Below are 20,904 nucleotides of genomic sequence, written 5' to 3' on the forward strand. Positions count from 1 at the left end.
CAAACTTTTAGAGTGCTAAACTTAAACCGGACAAAACCATCTCCTCCACTGCATGGGTAACTCAAGCAAAGAAAGGGATTGTGTGGAACACAAATTTACATCTGGCATCTCAGATGCACTGATAATGTTCTTTGGAACCACAGCTACTATAAGCAAAACAGTTAAAGCACACATTCATTATTATTCAGGTTTACTATAGATGCTTTTCACATCATTAGAAAAGTGTTTCTCCAATGTTCTGTGCTCTTTTTGAGTAGAATCTATTCAGTTAAAAAAACAGCCAACATTTACTGAACAAACAACATGACCTACTCTAAGCCTACCACATGAAGAATTTAAGAAAATTATCACAAAATAACTATTTATTGCTGAGCCATTCACAAAGGTATTTTAGGTGTGGCTGACCAACTCAAAACCAAGCTCAAATGAAATACTAATAAGCGCATCAGGCGAACACGCTGTGTTCTCAGACGCACTGGGGATGCTGGATGGTTGGATTTGGCCGTTTGTGACAACCTGCAATGCCACTTGGTACTTACACTCTCTCCTCTCCACCAACAGTCACGATACACTCTGAGTAGCCCCGGGGCTTGAAGGAGGCCAGCATCGCCTCTCCCTGCTGCGGTGGCGTGAGCGGAATATTGTTGCATTCTTTGACAATCTCCCGTACCAGCGGTTCGCTCATCATCTGCTCCCGTAAGTATGCTGCATCCAGGCCTGACACCCACACTGCTGACATGACATCCTTCATGTGAACCTACGGAAAGAGGCAAATGCAACAACATTCCCCAGACTTTACAGAATAGCACCAAGGCACCCGTACACACAGGTACTTCTGTATCTATCAAAAGCTTTAAGGAGTATTTTTGATATTTGGAAGTAGTAGCAAAATCTACAGCAATGACATTAAGAAACCTTTGAAGTTTTACTACAAATGGGCCACTTGCTCTCCCTCTCTCTGAGATCAAGATTATGTCATTAAATGCCAAAGGTGTCTTTTTTTTCTTCTTAATGTCTATGAAATAATAAAGACAGCAGATAATATATCATCAACACAGCTTTCACCCTTTTACTATAACTATGCTGTCTGCGTTTCTGGCAAAATTCAGCTCTACAAAAACTACTTTAGCCCTGAAAGAAGTATACCTAGAAAACAAGGCTTAGGAGGAGCAGCTGAGAAAGCCAGGACTGTTTAGGATTGAGAAGAAGAGGCTGAGGAGAGACCTCATTGCTCTCTACAGCTACCTGAAAGGAGGCTGCAGTGAGAAGGGTGTCAGTCTCTTTTCTCAGGTGACAAGCGATAGGACGCAAGCCAACATTCTCAAGTTGTGCTGGGGAGCTTTAGATTGGACATTAGGAAGAATAATTTCCACATGGCTAGGGTGGTTAAGCATTGGAACAGGCTGCCCAGGGAAGTGGCAGAGTCACCATCACTGAGTCACCATCACTGGAGGTATTTAAGAGATGTGGATGTGGCGCTTCGGGACATGATTTAGTGAAGGACTTGGCAGTGCTAGGTTAATGGCTGGACTTGATGATCTTATGGGTCTTTTCCAACCTAAATGGTTCTATTTTAAGCTCCCACCGATTAGAGTAAGCACAGTGATTTGAATCACATTCAAAAAATAAACCTTTTGATATTCTGACCTTTCTTGATTCTGAATCATGAGAAATCCACCTAATAACCGCTTCAAAGACGTATCTTTCGTTTCCAACATTGAGCTTTTCCATCGACAGTACTTCTTTCAGTTTTTGAGGAGTCAGTTCCAAGAATTCCTCCGTGCTGCTGACATCTCGAAAATGAGTTTCCAGATACTCTGAGGCAAGGTAGTGAACATGATGCAAACAATAGTGCAGTGCAAAGTCCCGAATACCAATACAGTTCTCAGCAGCTATGCAACCTTCTAAAAACTCACAGCAGAGAGTTTTTAAGTCTGTAAGCAACAGGAGATCAGCTGCCTGTACCACATCTTGGATTGTTTCTTCATTTAGCCTGATCTGCAAGAATTAATTTAGAAGTTATCGCTACTATCACTCATTTGCTTCATGACATGTCCACATTCATTACACTCATTCTCAGGGGCTGGAAAATGGGAGTATTAAAGGGTATAAAAATTATGAGAAATCACTACGACTACTGCATGTTTATAAACCAACAAAAAAGCGGGAATGCATTAGCTTGACTGAAGGTGTCAAGCAAAAGTTTGCGCCTGAGGGAACTATGAAATTGCTAATCTAATCTGAGAACCTAAAATGAATTTTGTTGCAATAAACGAGTAACTTTTATAAATGCATGTCCAGAAAAAAAAAATCCAACCCATATCTGCCTTTTCGTTTTTGATGAAACTTAAAACCAGTTCAGCAATCACTGTCTGGTTCTGAAAAAAACAGACACACCAACTTGAATTCCTGCTAAGGTGACTGGAACAAAGATCTGGAGGGGTACACAGCCAGCAAGAGGCCAGAGAACTGGACATGAGGATGCCTGCTGTACTGTAATACAGAAGGTCAGTGATGGGGCCTCAACCTCCATTGCTATCAATCCAGTTTTCTTTTACAGTAGTAAAAGGCTGCATGCTTTAAAGCTGGTTACTGAAGAAAGCCACCATTTTAATACCAGCACTTAACATTAAACTGAATCTTTTAGTCCTTCCCCCCGTAGGACAAGAGAGAACTGCAGAGCTCAGTCTCTATTTCACATGCAGAGCCCACGTGTGGGCTTCTTCTGCCTTGCAGAAGTTGTTTCAGTACTAAACTTTATAGTGAGATTCCTGATTGCTATTCTGACAGATAAGCCTATTTTAAATCTCAGGTTATTTTGCCAAACAATTCAATTTCCATCTAGCACATTTTAGTATCGTACCTGGCCGCTGAAGATGTAATCTAGTATCTCTTTCATGATATCAACAGATATCCCTTCAAGTTCAATCTTATACGTTGAGCCATCGTCCTTAGGAGGATTGTAATTCAACTTTGTTCTAAGAGGAGAGGAGAAAATGAATCAATAAATAAAAAGCACTCATGACCTGGGCATAGCATTCATTTCTACAGAAATCGACAGTAAACAAGCTATAGATCACTTCAGATAAAACAGAAATGTTAAAACCTTACAATATAATTTGAAAATTGCCTGTCTTGAATTAGCATGAAAAGGCTATATGCACGGTTTCTAATATTGTTCATCACATTTCCAAACAGAACAAATATGTTAGCCTTGCAAACTATTCATGCATCAGAGAGCCAAAGTAATTTTCCCATGGCTCATTCATTGCAAGCATTCATAAACATCACTTAAAACTTCAAAAAGAATGGCAGTTCTGCTGAGAGATGAAACAAGAATTTGCTTTGGTAAAGGTTGAAAAAAAAAAACTTGAACAAAAAACAAACAAGCAAACAACCGTTGGAATGAGCATATGTGATCAGAATATACACTGGCAGCACAAATATTTTGACTGCATTACCATTTTGTGTAGTTTATGATGTTATCAGCCTAATGCTATGCCTGGCTCTAACTAAACTGTGTGCTCACAGTTCTAGGAAGCAGACCGTGTTCTGCTCTGCCGGGCTTTAAATATTCATCTACACCAGTGGACACTGTACTCAGGAGCAATTTCTTTAAAAATACCAGGAACAGTTTGATGTGCTTTTGAACAGAATGGAGGAGAAGTGGGGCAGGAAGGAGGAGGAAATAACAATAACGTAGCCAAGTTTGCTTTCCATCAGCTGTAAGTACAAGCACTTTTTCCAGGAAAGACAACTAGGAGTTCAAAAGGGAACCTGTCCAGTAAATACAGTCCCAAGAGCTGAAAGATCATTTTGAACTTTATTTCCACACTTTAGGCAACCAAGAATACATTATAAAGACCAGAAAAGTTGTTTCGCTGTCTGTATATACACCCATACATTTACATAACCCCTTTAAAGGTATTGCTGTTTTCCTTTGAATATATTCTTACATACAGTAAGTCTCAATGTGAAAAGCTGTGGCTTTGCTAAGGTGAAAACATCTTAATTTGTCACCGTCCTCCACTATCCACACTCATACTACATAAATACATAAATAGGACTTCGCTAAGGGCCAGATTCTGCTTCACTTACTCACACTCAGAATACATTAGTTTCTCACAAGATACAACTCACATCAAATAAAATCCTAGTCTATAAGGAGCTATTTTTAAGTGTGAATAAGGGCGGTAATTTTAGCCCTTGAGTTAATCATATTTGTGGTCTTGTTCTCACAGAGCTCTCTGAACTGCGGGCAGAACTCCGTCACGAGTCACGCTGCTCCGCTTCACGCGGTCGGCTGCAAGAGGGCTGAAGCTGAGCCGCTCCGTTCCGCGTTTGTACAGCGCCTAGCACAAGTCACAATACAAATAACAGGACAACAACAGAAGCTGGATTAGTAAATTGCTTATTTCCTAACACTTGGAACGAGATGAGGAAAACCAAACAGGTCCTGTGAAGCCCCACGTGACTTCCGATACGGCATGTGGTGCGAAAGCAGGCGCTGATTTGCGGGCTGCCAGCTGAAGTCCGGCAAAGCAAACACCGGGCTCGAGCACCGCTGTACAGCCCGCGTCCCCAGCCGCCCCCTCCCTGCCCACGTGGAATCGGCTTTTGTCATCCCTCCGAGCTCCAGCCGAATGAAAGAGCACACGGACATGCACAAACATCTGTTTGCAACTCCAACACAGACGCACGGTGTCCTCACACAGATTTTTCAAGTCTAGCCAAAGTACCTCGATTTTACCTACGTCGATTACACTTGAGCTGGGGGTTTCTGGTTTTACAACAAGAAACTGGCATGCTCCGGTACACAGCAGCATCCACACAGAACCTGGGCCAGCCACACATCGTGGGTTTTGAACCTAGTGCAAGGCGTATAATAAACACGTTGCATGCCAGGGCTAATGGGGAGATTAGGGAAAGGACTGGTGCTATTTATCACTAACTTTCATCTCTGCATCGCCTGCACACACCCAAGCTCAATCACCTCATTGCACGGACTTTACACGGACGCCTCCTAGTAACAAGAGAGTGTTGCTCAGAGTTTTTGGGTCTTATCAGGCTAGATGTTCTAATTACTGTGTACCTTTCAGGCCACAGCTGTTATTAACCTGAGAAGAAACAAACCAATCACTGATGCTTGCCCAGAACAAACTCAAAGCAGAAAAACTAAACTTGTGAGCACATCGACTGATTCCAAAGTTACAGGTACTTGTATGTAGGCAAATATTCACCGTATGCAAATGCATCCCACTCACTTTCGGGTTAAGCTTTGTTCCTATCACGTGTCCTGAGAAGCAGTAGTTATCTGTCTGTCTCATAACCTTCATTTCCTAGCTAACAAACTACTGGGTTATCTATTTTGGTGCAAAGATGTCTGAGCTGTGACATAAGAACCAAACCCAAAGAGCAGCTGGAGGTGCTCCTTGTTGCTTGTATCGGTACTGCGAGACAGCTGCTGATGGGGAGAAAAAGATTAAAATAAAAAACGAAAGGATGGATTGTAACTAGACTCGGGCTGGAAAAGGTTAAGATGGAAAAGAGTCTAGTGTGGAAGTGTGGTAAGAAAGCTGAAGGAGGAGAAAGAAGGAGGGGGTATGTAAGAGGAAGGAATGGAGACAGACGTGCCTCCTCTTGCATCACTCAGCATCGGCTGTCACCTGCACCCACTTCCACACCTCACCAGCGAAACGAAGTGTGGGTATCCTTGTCACAGCGTATGCAACCGCCGGAACGAGAAACTTTCCAAACATGTTTGTTCCCAGTTCAGGTGCAGAGGGGACAGCAGGTTGTGAAACACTTAACCCCGGTTCTCTATCAAATTTCACTCCAGAAGAAAAGTTCCAAACCACGCTCAAACAGAGGTTTCCAGTCTGTCGGTACATCAGGCAGGGGGACATCGTCCTTCCCTGTTGTGCTCTTTTCCACAGTGATTCATTCAGCCTGTGATTTGTGCAGCTGAAACCTGGAAATGGTATTCAGCAAATGAAGGTGCAGAGATGGGTCCGGCCAGATGTGGCTGCTTCTAATACATGTGTGAGAGCTTCCTACCAAGGACAGCATTTCTAATTACTCTACAAGCATTCTAATTTGCCAAACCACAGCAGAAAAGACTGCCTCAGTCTTCCTCAACTCAGATGAAAGACCAGAACATCAAGGTTTAGACGGAAATAAAAGCCCACAGCCAAGCAGAAAACCCATTATGCAGGAGCAGAGCACACCTGAGATGCATACCGAGCTGGGGGAAAACAAGGCAAGGCAACTTCTCCGTCCTATTTTCTTAAGTAATCTCATTTTGAGCAGCTTGATTCCACGCATGTTTTAAAACCATGTGTGCCCTGTCCCCTCCTCCCTTTTTTTATTTTAAAAAAAAAAAAAAAAGAGCATCATCATTGTAAGTTGAAATTGCTTCTGGTAACATAAATCACACGTTCTATAAATCCACAACACCCACCCCAAGCTCTTGTACCTGTCAGGAGAACTGCTTGGCATGTACCATACCTTGAGCAGGTGCCACCCAAACAACTGGTTTTATGCTGTGTTTTGATGTTGTGTGTCTGCCTTAGACAAATTTAGAATCTGTTCTTCCACCTCACTTAAGGAATACAATCCTAATGAGTCATCTCAAATGTCACTGCATAACGCAGAATAAGGAAAAAAATTCCAATACCTCTTCTGTAAACGTAAGCAACAACATAAGCAAGGTAAATCATTAAAATGAAAACAAGGTCTGAAGAACAAGTTTTGGTATTGCTAGGAATTACCACTCACATCTAAGAGCATCAAACAGATTTAAAACATTAAAATTAAAACCAGGTAAATTGAAAACTGTCCACAGTTCTCAGTAAAATTAAGACAGATCTTCCAACATAACTCTCATAAAAACAAACACACAAACACAAAGGAAACCACAGCCATACTTTGAACCTTACAGCCAAGTCTCCATAACAGCACTGCTCTGGGACACTTAAGATAAATAAGAAGAACATTCAGGCGGGGACCATGTGTCTGAAGACTTGTTTTTCTGACCTTTTACCAATGACCTGAGGGGGTGGAGGGAGATAGCAATACTTACAAAAAGTAATAATAAAAATAAACCAACAAACAACATGAAAAACAAAACAAAGAATTCAGCCACCACCAACAGAGCTTGCTCTCTGGAGTCTGCCACAATTCTGTCGGAATATTTTTATCTTTAAAACCTCTGCCTTATCTGTGAACTGTTATGAAAAGATAACAGATATATTTCTACAACCGTGACAAATTATAGAGAGAACAGCTGTATTCTTGGAAGACTTTCATGCTTTGCATGTGGGTATACTGGTACCTAAACAAAACAAAACGCTTCTGCAGGCTGCACCCTCCAAAGAGTATGCTCTAGATCACATTCACCTCAAGTAGGTTAAAGATATTTACAGCGAAGAACAATTGGAAAATTTGGGAAACAAAGCCAGTTGCTTTGCTTTTGATGCTTTACAATGGGAAAAGACCAGAGGTTAAAACAAAACCTTTGCCTGCTTTGACATCATTGCACTGCTAACAATGCAGTTCCATTGACCTGCTTACAAAGCTATCAGAAACAAAATTTCAGGAGGCAAGAGGGAAATGCTCTTCTTTTTGAAAGCAGCTCTTTCCAAATTCATGATTTTGCTCCAGATTAGCCATAAGGACTAGTCTACACTACATAAGCTCTGCCAATATTTTTATACTAATGTATTTTGGTATTAAATTAGCAAAACTATCATTCTAAACCAAAGGATAATAAAATCAGTTTTTGCTGATGTATCCTTTATCTGCAGCAGTGTTTTGACCTTCTCAAGATGGCATTTTAAAACAAAGCTATATTTCTAACAACAGTTTCTGGCAAAGACACGCACCCAACTTAGAACACGCTCACAGCTATGACTCAGTCCCGAGTCAGAGCAGGATCACTACGAGACACCAGAGAACACCAAAAATGTCAAGCAAGTACTTTAAGGTTTTGCAACAGTAAGGAGAAAAATTTTAAATTCTGGTTTCAATGCAAACATAAGGTCAATTTAGCCTCCTCCTGATCCAGGTTTCCTTACGCGGGTTGAGTCTTCAGACTACAAGCTTAGCACGTTAAATCTGAGTCCTACCTAAACTTCACCAATACAGCGGCCAATTCTTTTTAATTTCTCTGCCTTTATATCTGCAACATTTTCCTCCCATCAAGGCTGATTTTTCTGCATGAAAAAAAAAATAGTAATAATTACGCTATTAAATAGGTCAGACAAAAACATGATGCAGCAGTTCACTCCACCCACCGCCATCCTCCAATACGGCATTTTACAACCAAATCAGAAGGTTCTCTTTGAGGTTGCACCCTGGCCTTTAGCAGTACACATAAAAGACTGTCTTCACCACACCCTGTAGAGAGTGCCAGCTCTCAGACTGTTTTGGCTGTGCCTGCTGTATGTCTCTCTTTTTAAGATTATCTGTAACTGCAACTTCTGGTCTCAAGGCGAAGTAGTCCACCCAACAGCTCAGCATAAAAATCTGCAGAAGTTGCTTCTTAAGTTGCTTCCCTTGGTTCAAAGGTAACGACAGCTAGAAATCACTTAAACTTTTTATAGATGGAAAGATTAGGTCAAAATTTTAAGCTTTTTTTTTTTTTAAATGGGGGGAGGAAAAAGAATAAAGCAATTCCTTCGACAGCAGCACAGGAGATGTGTTCAAGGCTCATGGGCTTCCCTCAATGAAGAGCTTGTTTACTCTAAAACCTGAAGTTATTCCGACTACACTGAGCTCATCCAGCGCTAGGCTGTAATCTCCGTTGGAAATCTACCCTCAACCAGCCTTTCTTGCCTAAACACGCGAGTTAGGCCTAAGTAGACAGAACACACACTTGACTAACAGAGTCTCCAAGAAGGGCCTCTTGGAGCTTCTCAGCCACAAGAAGTAAGGGACACTTTGTTTGTTGGGTTTTCTAGTCAACACTTTGTGTTTGGGACACAAACAAACCAGCTGAGCTCACAAACAAGTCAAGAACAAGCAATGTGGAAGAGCTGGCTGCGGGCACCGAGGCCTTGCGCCATGTAGGCGGCACGAGGCAGCGCTAGGCCTCGGTGGCACATGTAGCCAGGGGTGCTCCCCAGCCCTCACCTTGCCCATCGTGCACCTTCCTGTAACAGGAATACCTTTAACAATGTGGGATTTCTGTGCCAAGGGGTTTAGGAAGGTCATTTGTTTGCTGTTAAGAGGTGGGAAAAGATATTTAGCCCCCATTCCTCAACCCGGCAGCAGGCTAGCTCAATGGAGTACTCATCAAGGCTCTTCCTCGGTTAATGACATCAGTTTCATATTTATGCCATTTTTGTGCCCCACACAGTGCTCGAGCTCACTCACTAAATAGGTGATTCATGAGATTCCATTCCACATCAGCTGAAACTAAGAGCTAGCTCCCTGCTAAACAGCAGTGGTATATCTACTAGGCCGCAGCTTGGAGCTAGGACCGACTTCCTTGGAAGAGCAAAGGAAGACATTTCTGGAATATTGTTTTAAACCTAGAACTGAACTGTACCTTACTTGAAAATGTTGTCTTTCAAATTAGCACTGCTTTTAAGCTTGTTAAAAACGCCATTTTTTTTTGGGAAGGAACAAGTACAATACCTTACCCACACCATTAAAATTATCATTAAATATGTAAGAAACGTACAACCATGTAGTATGTCTCTAATAAACTAAACACTCCTGTGACTTACTGCAATCTTATTTGCAATACACCAATGAACCTGCTGAGAAAATTTATTCAGGTGTTTATACCTCACTTATCCCGAGAGCACATGGGAGAAAAAAGCACCATCAGAGTCTAAGAAAGATTTTCACAACTGCCAGTAAGTACAAAGGAGAATGGACAAAGTTAGAAGCGCACAAGTAATATTGTAGGACAGCCAGAAGCTGCAACGAGCACTGCCCACCTCTGTGAATCCACCTGAGGAAAGCACCAGCACTCCAAACATGCCAGAAGCTGGAAAACTAAGGCCTGCAAGTCTGTAATGAAAAGCAACAACACAGCCAAGAGGAAAAAGGAAACAGAAGCGTGGATTTCACCAGCACAAGAAGGAAGAGCCAGGAGTCTACAATTCAAAGGACTAGATGCGTCCATGAACACTAACAATGCTTGTAGCAGACAGCTTAAAGTCACCCAGGAGATGTAAAACCAACATGCCTGAGGACATAAACCAGCCACTAACTACGTGGTATTAAGAAGTTATTTCCTTGATAGGCAACAGGTAGTTTCAGAGCTGTCCATAACAGCTATTTTTTGTTTGCTTGTTTTCTTGGAAATATTAAGCAGTGGCAAAGATGTAACAGGGGAAGCTAAACAGGGGAGACTCTAGCATGGCAGTGCATAGGTGGCACTACGCTCAGTAGCAGGACTGAGAGGGAAATCTTTGTACTATACGTGAAATAAAAGGTCTAGACAGAGCAAAGAAACAAACTCCTTAAGACCATCAGTTACTTTCCACATTTGTCAGTCCACACAAGGAAAACGTTCCTTCTGTAGTTGTAGCTGAGACCAATGCAAACGGAACACAAAGGAAGATGTGTCCACACTCAGCTCCAGATTTTCCTTCCAGCACATGAGCAGAACAGCCCTGTCCCAACCACAGAATATGATTTAAAAGACACCAGAAAAATGGTTAATAAAAAAGCCCTTTTAACAACAAAATTGTCTTGCTTGGCAGAAGTTAACATGGGTGCAAAAGCAACCTGCCCCACCTCCTTCAAATCGCCCCTCAAACTGTGCACATACAGGAACCGCGCGTCTCCAAACACGAAGACCAAGAAGCGTCATCTCAAGGCTCCTTTGTAAACAGCGTGCTCCGATTTCCTGTTCTCCCTCTGCCTGACGTGCAGCAGCAGCCCAGCTGTATTGTCTGCCTGTTTTCAGCTAGTAAGAGCCTTACTGCTTCCTCCCTCTAGGCCATCTTTAGGGGCTTGTTGGAGCAGGAAGGTAATTAACAACTCCCCACTCAAGCCTGGCATAGCACTTCTCAAAATCCTTTTCACAGCATAATCTCCTCACATACCTTTATCACTGTTGCCCCCAACTACCTGTCCAAACAAAATGCACATTTTGGCACTTCTGAGCTGTGCCAGACAGGAAGTTTCTGGACATGGTTGCGATTCTGATTTATTGCTTCTCAGAGTCTTGGAGACTTACAACTCAGGTACCGCTAAAGCATCACAGGGGATGTTTTAGTGTCACTGGGAAAGAAGTGTTGCCTGATCTGAAAAACAGCTTTAAAAGTTTGGGAGGAAAACCTGGCACCATTTCTTCCTACCTTCCTGTAAGAGTTCAAACTGTCAGGGCAGCCTCTAAAGTCCCCAGGAAAGCGACAGAAACCAACCTCTTGTAAGAACGCCTATGGCATGGCTTCACACCGCTGCCTGTAGCACCAGACTGACAGAAGGGTCAGGCGGATACCTGAAAACTTGGAACAAGCACAGAGCAATTCAGCTGAACCAGCACTTGAGAGAAGGGGCTCCTGATACCCAAAGTACTTCCCAGCCTCAGCAGTCATTTGCATTAGCCCCAAACTGAAAGAGTTTTAAAGCACTACGAAAGGTCCCCAAGAATGTCCATTAAAACCAAACAGGCAGCAGGAAATGCGCAGCAGGAGCAACTGGCACACGCTGGCCTCCACCTCGCACGGTTCTGCGACGCCGGTACCAAAAGCTGCCACCTCAGCCTCTCCTGCGCAGACACGCCTGTGCACGAAGCACCCTGAGCAGGCTGCCTGCCCGCAGACTTCGCTACTCCCAGTAGAAGCAGCGCAGGCGCTGGGTGACGGAGGACAGGTCGCGGCACTTCTCCGCTGAAAGCTGTCTCAGCGCTGGCAGGTTACGGCTTGGGGTCGGAGAAGGGTCTCGCAAGGCCTGCTTCAGCAGGTTGAACGGCGCAGGTAAGAAGATGGAAACGCTGTCATGTTATTTCTGGTCAGTATCAATCCACAGCAAGCATTTATAAGCAAATGGAAAGTAACGTGTACTCGATCTTACATTTTTTATTTTGGTTTGGCTATGCGATGCTTGTCTGGAAAAAGATGAAAATATAGTTACTGCTCCGTTATTAAGTCAGAAAAGCCTCGAGGAACAGTACAGCGTACGTGCACCCATCTGCAATCTGTTCACGCAGATGTGTGAAAACCAAAGACGAAACTTGCTGAGGTAACTACAACGACAAAAAAACAATTTTAAATATAGCGTTTAATTGAGACAGGAGAACCACCGCTTCGTGACAGCGCAAAGCCTACCCAGGAACTCGGGTCCCGATGCCCTCTGCTAACGCAGTTCTCACTGCGCCCCGATGCACGGGCAAGCAGACGGCAAGCCAGCAACATACCGAGAGCTGCAAGTTTCAGCCGGCCACGAACTGCTCATGCCAGACAGTGACAGAGCTGCTTGGATGAGAACATCTGCTGCTACCGCTGGGGATACCAGGAATACTTGGACCTAACCTATCCTATAAAAGGTTTGTGGATATATGCTACAACTTACGCCACTGGTGTGAGCATAGTTTATTCTGTCAAAAGCACTCTTATGCCAGTGTAATTTACACTAGGGTCACAAACTAAACAAATTAAACCGAAGTAGAGTGTCTTGCGCAATACAGCTGTAGCTATGTTACAGCTCCTGCCAGGACAAAAACTGTTAAAAAAAAACAAACAATGAAGTGCAGAGTTGTTGCTGGGTAGTTACAGCAGAGAAAATCAAGAGCTAACCTGGCTCGAATTTAACTTCTCTGGGATGCAGAGCAGTATCTCCGAGCCAAACCACGCTTTGTCCTATGGCAGTCTCTTCATTAGGAATCCTCATTTTCTCAGGCTCAGGAACATACCACAAGATGTTAGAGATACGCAGGAAGACTTTTCTTTTTTTTTTTTCTCTCGTTATTTTCTTTAATAAATGCCAGGATTTGCTCCAGGAGCACACTAAAGGCTGAAAGAAACCTGCACATATAAGGCAATTCTGTAGGAATTCATACAACCACCCAGGACCTCGCTGCCCCTAAGAGAACTACAAGCGACTTGGCATTAAGCAGCTGAGGCAAGACCTTAAGCTACCACAAGAATTAGAAGCCTTACTGGTCCCAGACACTGAAAACTCATTGAGTCTGGCACTTTATCCCTGCACTCACAGGAGCTAGGGCATGGACGAGAAGGACAGCACTGGTAAAACATCTGTGCATCTTTCTTCCTCTTCCCACTGCAGCTGCCGCCGTTGACCGCGCGGACAGCCCAGTTGCCAAATAACTGGAGGGACGCCACACCACTGCAATTTACAAGTGCCCTACTCGTAACGCTCAGCCAAACAACCTCCATGCAAAGCCCAAGCCAGGCAATGCTCCTCTCTCCGCGGCTACACAAATCCTTCAGCATACTCAGGCTCCGCTCACACCCAGCCACCCCCTCACAATGTCCATGCCTACTTATTTTCCTGCTCACGCCCTAAATGAAGCGTTCATGCAAACCATACACAACTTCTGAACCTGCCCACCAACTTGCCCACAGCCACAACACATAATGACATAGCCAGATACAGAAAATGCAACGCCAACCAATAATTACAGTGCTTCGCTGCTAAGTTCGACATATCCACTCATTTTTCTTCCAAATTTTACTTCTGAAATTAGTTACTGGATTTTCTGAGCTTTATATTGGAATTTCTCAAATGAAAGCAACTCAAATCAATCGACATTTGGAGACTTTAACAGGCTCTGGTACCAGAGCATGCTTTGGAATCATCTAACCTTAAAATACCATGGCATAAAATTCCTGAGTCTCTTTATATAGAAACATAAATCAATCATTTTATTAAAAAAAAAAAAACACACTTAAAATATATGGGACTTGCAGAAACTAGGTACCGTAAAGATGCATTTTATCTCTAGAGCCACTGAAACGTTAATTTTAGCTGGAACCACAATGCTCCAACACTGGCAACCTACCCGACCGATTCTAGCCAATGTGAAGACCAGCTGGAACATGAAAGAGATGCTGAAGTGATGAAAAGAGAGGCAGCACAGGTGGAAATTAGGCTCTGCAAAGGTAGGTAAGACAAACACGTTTCTTTATGTGCTGCAGAAGAATTAGGCACAAGTATTTTTGGTTCTTTGTATCTTGCAAGCCCAAGGACAAGAGATGAGTAAGCTTAAAAAAAAATAAAAACCTCCACGAAATCATATATTAATGCATGTAACCTACTTTCACACATAGTTAATGAGTTCCTTCATGAGATTTGAATCTGAACAATTTTGAGTTATAAAAAAAAAAAAAAAAAGCCGCAACTCTAATGACTACAAGTTTTGTTGTCGTTAATGCAGTCAGGTCTGAGTCTCTGACTCCTCACACACACCTAACTCGTGTTTCCCAGCACGTTTTTCAGAGACAAACAACAAAATGCAATACATGAAGACGAAAATCTGTGAAAAGGTACTTTCCTGCAGAATGGTACCTTTTACCTACGCAGTCTTTTTTGCAGTAAAAAATTTGCATGTTTCATGTATATCTGTACTGCTGTTACAGTAGAACAATTTTTCCAAGACCGTGGCCTCTTTCCATCTAAAGCAAGCCTCCCAAGCCTTAATTTTGGATGTGGCATTGGGTCATCTCAAATGTGATGAACAACAGCCTAAAAAAGATTCAGGCATTTGATGAGTATTGAGTCAACTGCTCATGCTTATGTCATGCCTTTGATTTGCCTCTCAACACAGCCTTCCACAATTGCTTCTCGAGAGCAGCGCTGGAAAAAACCAATTATGAGTATGCAAACTCCTTGGTGTGTTTCTTGGAAATCTTCCTTCTCTGTGAATTTGATGCTGTTTTATTTCTGAGCCCTGCCAGCTCGTCGCTATAGGTGGGAAGCGCTGTTCCTTCAGCTCTGTCCAGGCTCAACATCCTTTATAAAAGTTAACCACCAACTTTACCTTCCATTTATTTGCAGTTTATACCTGAGGACACTGAGGCCCTTTTATAACGGCCATCACATTGCCTAAAAGCATACAAAAGCACGAAATCTGAGGGGGGGAAGCTGCACAGCCTCCCCGGCCCCAGCCCGCCCAGCACCCGCAGGTTCTGGCAGGACTTGGCAGCAGGCTGCAGCTGGCAGGAACGTCCTCTCACCGGGGAGAGCCTCCTGAAGGCTGGCGATAACCCAGCTTTTATGGAGTACCGGAAGACCCGCACCTATTTCGGGTGATATTAAACACCTCTGCTGCCTGCAGACGGCAGGACGCACAGAGGAGCCCCGCAGTTCCCCCTGTTCCACCTCCTCTCGAGCCCGGCTGCTTTTTGGGGCGTTTTTCGCTGGTTCAGCGCCCTGCCCGGGGCCCCCATGGCTGCTGGGGCCGCCCTGCCCGGCCTGGCAGCGCCGTGCCGAGCCGAGCCGTGCCGTACCTGATGTAGGGGCTGGCGGCCGCCAGGATGTTCTTCTGCACCGGGATCTCCTCGCCCTCCAGCACCAGGTGCGCGTCGCAGAAGCGGCTCTCCTCGCGGAACGAGCTGAGGGCCCGCAGTAACCGAGCAGGGTGCTGGGGATCCGACACGGCGCTCGGCCCCGACATGGTGCCGGGTCGGGTCGAGCCGTGCCGTGCCGAGCCGGACCGGGCCGTGCCGCCACCCTCAGCGCCCGGGCACCATGGCGGCCCGCCCGCCCTGACATCATCTCCCCGCGCCGCCCTGACGGGGCGGGAGCTGCCGCGGCCCGGCCCCGGCCCTCAGCGCCGCCCGGGTCCCCCCTCAGCACCTCAGGGGGGGTCCGTTCCCCTGAGCCCACCGTCATTTCTTTAAAAATTATTCTGTCGGAGTTCAAACGTGATTAAAAGCACTTAAAAAAAAATCACTTTTTTTTTTTTTTTCCTTTTCACGAGCTGGAGGTGATAATGAGGCGTATTAGCATAAGAAAAAGTAAGAAAATGAGAATTAATTGAGGTGAGATTCGTTTACAGAGTGCCACTCGAGCTGCAGCTGGCAACGTGCCCCTTTCGGGCAAAGATTTTCGTCAGAAGGATTCTTCACGAGGTTTTAGGCCGTGTATTTAACGGGCTTAATTGCACATTAGGAGATAACTTGATTCTGTCTGCTGCTTTTTTTTTTCTTTCTTTAACAGCATCCAAAACTTAAGTAGTGAAACTCGATTTGCACCGAGCGAACGTGCTGTAAAAGCTGTGATGTTCTGGATCAGTCGGTGCTGCCAGGTGGGGGCAAACAGAAGTTCGCCATGGCCCCCCCCCGCTCCGATGGGTAAATAAAATTCGGGTTTCTCAGGCTGGGAAGCACCCCACTGCAGTCACTCCTGGGGCTCCGCTTTTGGGGAGAAATGCGTTTTCTGAGGGCCTGCCCTGGTACAGCTGGGGTGGGCTGCATGCTTTTTACTACTTGCATTACTTTGAGGCAGTTTCTGTGACGTCAAGCATGGTATTTAAAAATACACGTTTTTGAAGTGGGGACAACTTAACGTTTTATTTTATAGTTCATTCTAAATCAGCTCGATACCATCTCCAAGTCATTTCTACGCCGGAAAAATTAGAGTAAAGGTATCTGGAAATGTCCCCGTAGGAAAGAGAAATGAATGGCTCTACAAAGGCACCATTGTCCTCTCAGAGCTAGACACAACGCTATTTTGTTCTCCAGATGGAGATTTCAGCCAGGACATCTGCACATGTAGACCCTGCGAAGTCAAAACTCTGCACCAAGCGCTTCCTTATGAAGACTGCGAACCTTTGAGCCAGCGTTTGCCGTTCAGCCCTTGCCGGAGTGCTTTCTGACTGGAGAGGGGTCCCGGAGAAGAGTACCATGCTCATGCTTTGTTGGGCAGCTTTCAACAGGAATTTTAGAAGCAGCAGAGAATGCGTTTCACATCCTTTGTGATGGCATTAAAAAATCTGTGAGAAACGCCAGCACCTTTGCATCACTTAGTTTTTAATACTACATACCTATCTTAAAATATTAGAAGGCCACTTCTTCTGGCTTGGGTATAATTATCCAGACTGTCAAATGTCCTTATTCTGAGTAAGTACAGCGGAATGCAGAAACGTGGAAGCGATGCAGAGGAAGGCACATTCCCGGATCTCTTGGAGAGTATTGAAAGCAGAGAGCACTGCATCCTGTGCTGCTGGTGAAAGATGTGTTTTGCTTGTTGTTATTAATACTTTGGTAATTGCATACCCAAGGGAGCAGTGGTTTAAATTATTGTGAAAGCTGCCATTGAGTGGCCTGGTTATTTAAAAAGAAAAACACTGGTTTGTCTCTGTGCCTCCTGCACAGACTATTATGTAGGAAAACATAGTTGTATTTCTGGTTTTTAACTTGTCCTAGTAAACAGTGCTTCTGCTTCCTCCTGCTGTGTATGTGGGGCAATGGGCAAGGTGTAACAGATAATGTCCACTTCCAGAGAACAAATTAATTATTATGTTTTGTTATTTGTTCCATTTAATGAAGCTCACTGATTAAAAAACAAAACAAAAAAACACAACAACAACACCAAACCACTCCTACCAACTAGAGGGCTATTTGTAACATCTTTCAAGTAACTATGTGTGTATACTGATAACCTGATTCTTTCGCTCAACTGTTTTTTTCCTTTAATAGAGTGATCTATCCTTACTATTTTTATATGCAATCACTGAGTGTAGGTTCTTTTTATGCCATTACACTAACTCCACTATTTTTACTGGGCTGATTTTTGACTTAATTGGTGCAAAAGAAGAATCGAACCTTTTTGTTTCTCAAGATTTCATTCACAGTAAAGGATGTCAGGGGAGCAAACCAAATGACAGACTTATTACCATGTGCCACGTTACCACAACAAAAAAACCACAAGCCTTGCAGCCGCTTGGCAAAGCACGTATGCATTCCCCCTTGCTATTGTCAGCCTAGAAATGATACTGTATATTACTGTACTCATGCTAAATGTTTCATTACTATTCCAACTCCTAAAAACAGTCTCAAAGAAATTTGTGATTAGCTATATGGTCTGATCCATATTGTCTGGATCCATATGTAGGAGGATCTGGATCAAATACTGAGACCGGCAAATCCAAATTTATATCACTCTTTTTGTTTTCAGGTTGACTACAAACTTGACATTAATCAAATCCTGTGTAATGTTGACCAAGTGAGTATGGCACACTGTTTAAAAAATCATATCCAAGACAAGTTTGTACAGTTTATTTTCTGCCGTATTTCTACATGAATATAAATAACACATTTGCTTTCTTACACTAAAGATAACCCATCTGCTTTGGTTTTATGATGGATATCCCCTATCGTATCTTCTCGGCTAGTATGAATTAGCTCCCCAGAAATCAAGTAACTCCTGTATTCAGGAGAACTCATGATCATCTGAAAGCTTAACTCTATGAATTCTCAGATGAAATTCTAGAGACAGACAAAGGAGGTCTCTAATAATGGTTAGACTTTTTCTTTATGGCCACCTTATAATTCCAGAAATATTTGTGGAGGCTAGTGAAATACGAACATATGCAGAATAAAAGAAACAGCATCACAGCTGACAACCCTTAAGTGGTATTTTCCCAACATCCAAAGGCAGTTTGCCATTTCAATACTGCTTCTGTGTTACTTACAAAAATGGAATTCAATTTCTTATTTAGATTATAAAATTCTCTTAAACAGTAGTGGCAATATGCCTTGAAAACACTGAAGGTGACTGTTTTTGCAGACGCATCTCACTGAGGTGTTTATTTCCATTTTCTGGAATTTGTAAACCTTTGAATACCCCAAAGTGCTTACGTACACTCTAGATCTGACCACAGTGACGTTTTTCACATTAAAATTAGGTTGTATATTCTATATGTACTGTAAAGACATTGGCAAAGGGAGTTGGTACAGAGCAAGCAAGAACTGCGGGTGATGTTAGTTCAATTGCTGCTCTGCTGTAAATATCTTACATAATCACGAACAAGTCACCAAAGCCCAGGTGCTCATGTGATGGGGAGATAGAAAATAACACTGATTTCATTCTGCTTCCTACCTGTAAAACACAGTGAGTAGCAGGGACACTGAGAATAGGTACACAAAAGAAAGAGATACCCAAGTAGTTTGGTGACACATACAGACCACATGCACAGCTAAAACAGATGGATGTATACCTAGTTTTCTCCATCAGTAAAGGTACACTTTTAATCAGTAAATACACTTTTACCTAAACAAATTAGTGAGTATGTATATCTGAGTTCTGCCAGAAATACACTGCTCACATTCATACACATACTATTAGTAACAGATTATTAGCAATATTAATAAATATTACATTTCTGTTTATCTTTTAGACAATGTAATCATCGAATTACATGAAATGTCATGTCAGATATTCTCAAGGAAACACGATTTGAATACAAACTGCTTATAACATTGAATAACACTGAAGTATAAATGAATGCTACATAAAATATTCAAGTTACTTGGTTTCGTCATCATAAAAAGGAAAAATACACCAAGGAATTATTAGCAAAGCAGTTTTTTTTTTTTCAGTTCTAAATTAGAAAGTTGTAGCACCTGAATGTAATACTTAACTTTGGTTACAGTGGAGTTTAAGAAATCAAGCACCAAGAAAATGCATTGCCATGAATTAATGTAATAGTATCACAGCAGATAGTTTAATGTGAGGTTTTCTAGCAGAAGACAACTTTCGTCATGAGCTACAGTCTTGAAACTATCCATGAAAATTTCATGAGCTGTAGACATACGTTAGTTATTCCCTATATCACATTAAAAATACTGTACTTCATTTGCTCAGAAAGCTGTATTCTACTTAAATAAAACTACCTTTTTCTCCTATTCCTTTCCCCACAACATTAGCACTTTTTAAAGACTGATCATTCTTCTTTTGGACTAGTTATATGCCAGTTGTGCATATCATTATTTCTAATAAAAATCATTGCTATCTCTTAAAAGGGATTATATATAGTTATTTAAGAGATCGTATTTAATCATTTCTTGCCATAATATGGTTGCTCCTGAACGACAAAAGGGATATTATTCCACATTAGAAGGTTGTCTCAGTCTGTGGAATAGGATAAAGAACATTTTACTCAGTCTCAGTCTTCAAAACTTTCTCTGGTATAAACATTCCATGCAGGTCCAGATGCATTTCTACGTTTACTCTGGCTCGGCCCAGTTCTTTGAATGTTTTAGCATCCAAGATGAGTAGGAAGGGTGCCTCCTTTGGATCAGATGTCACAACACAGGTCAAAACAACACCTGTGACATACAAATGGAGAATTAGAAGCACATACTAATTACACCAAGCAGAAAAGATAACACTGTCAGGAAATCAGTGTTGTTTCCTAAGAATCCGAGAACACAAACTGAAGGTGCTTACGACATGAAGAAGTCTGACTGAGAGAGCTAAAGGACTAATGAATGGTTCTCTTCTGTGCTTTTTCCTGCTCTGCCTGCAGTTCATTATGACGCAAACAAACACTGAATTATGTCCTTGACAATCTTGTTGGGCAGCTGAGCAGTGAAACTTGGGACACATCCTTTCAGCTATTTATCATTTGCCTTTGCACGGAATCGCCTCAGAACACAACTGGATCGAGATTACAGGGATACTTGCAGTGCCACTTCGTGTTCTCATCTTGTAACAATGACTTCCCACTGCTTCAGCTTCTCCTAATGATAAATCCAGTTCCAGTTGGCTTTCTGGACAGTCCTAAGCATTAATTTCATTGTTTATGGGCAGACTGGGACTTTATGCAAGCTGATTTTGCACTATTGCTTGTTTTTCATTTTCTTTTGTCTGCAGGAGCAAAATGGGTGGTACCAATTTTAATCTATCTGTGGAAGCATCAGCCTAGCTTTCTTGTTATGACTGACAACAATGAAACTTTTAAGATTTAATACAAAA

General features: G+C 42.8%; 2 protein-coding genes and 1 long non-coding RNA gene across 4 annotated transcripts in view; 1 reads left to right on the forward strand and 2 right to left on the reverse strand.

Moving 5' to 3' along the window:
- The window catches only part of GAN (gigaxonin), a 39,920-nt gene extending 24,170 nt beyond the window's left edge, over window positions 1-15,750 (reverse strand). Inside the window, exons 1-4 of the mRNA XM_080552471.1 lie at window positions 15,432-15,750; window positions 2,864-2,978; window positions 1,648-1,998; window positions 540-757 (exon numbers count right to left, since the gene is read on the reverse strand). Of these exons, the coding sequence (XP_080408597.1) occupies window positions 540-757; window positions 1,648-1,998; window positions 2,864-2,978; window positions 15,432-15,598 (851 nt within the window). The 5' untranslated portion in view covers window positions 15,599-15,750. The remainder of the gene's footprint in view (window positions 1-539; window positions 758-1,647; window positions 1,999-2,863; window positions 2,979-15,431) is intronic.
- A 185-nt stretch (window positions 15,751-15,935) lies between these two features.
- Window positions 15,936-19,057, forward strand: LOC308176571. Its single transcript, XR_013938391.1, has 2 exons — window positions 15,936-16,231; window positions 16,668-19,057. It is a non-coding gene; the product is annotated as an uncharacterized lncRNA (long non-coding RNA).
- BCO1 (beta-carotene oxygenase 1) overlaps window positions 18,168-20,904 on the reverse strand; it is a 46,419-nt gene continuing 43,682 nt past the window's right edge. For both annotated transcript variants that reach the window (XM_080552472.1, XM_080552473.1), the window contains one exon: window positions 18,168-20,255. In XM_080552472.1, the coding sequence (XP_080408598.1) occupies window positions 20,083-20,255 (173 nt within the window). In that variant the 3' untranslated portion in view covers window positions 18,168-20,082. The remainder of the gene's footprint in view (window positions 20,256-20,904) is intronic.

Source organism: Anser brachyrhynchus (assembly GCF_964034855.1).
Source record: "Anser brachyrhynchus genome assembly, chromosome: 12".
Lineage (NCBI taxonomy): Eukaryota > Metazoa > Chordata > Aves > Anseriformes > Anatidae > Anser > Anser brachyrhynchus.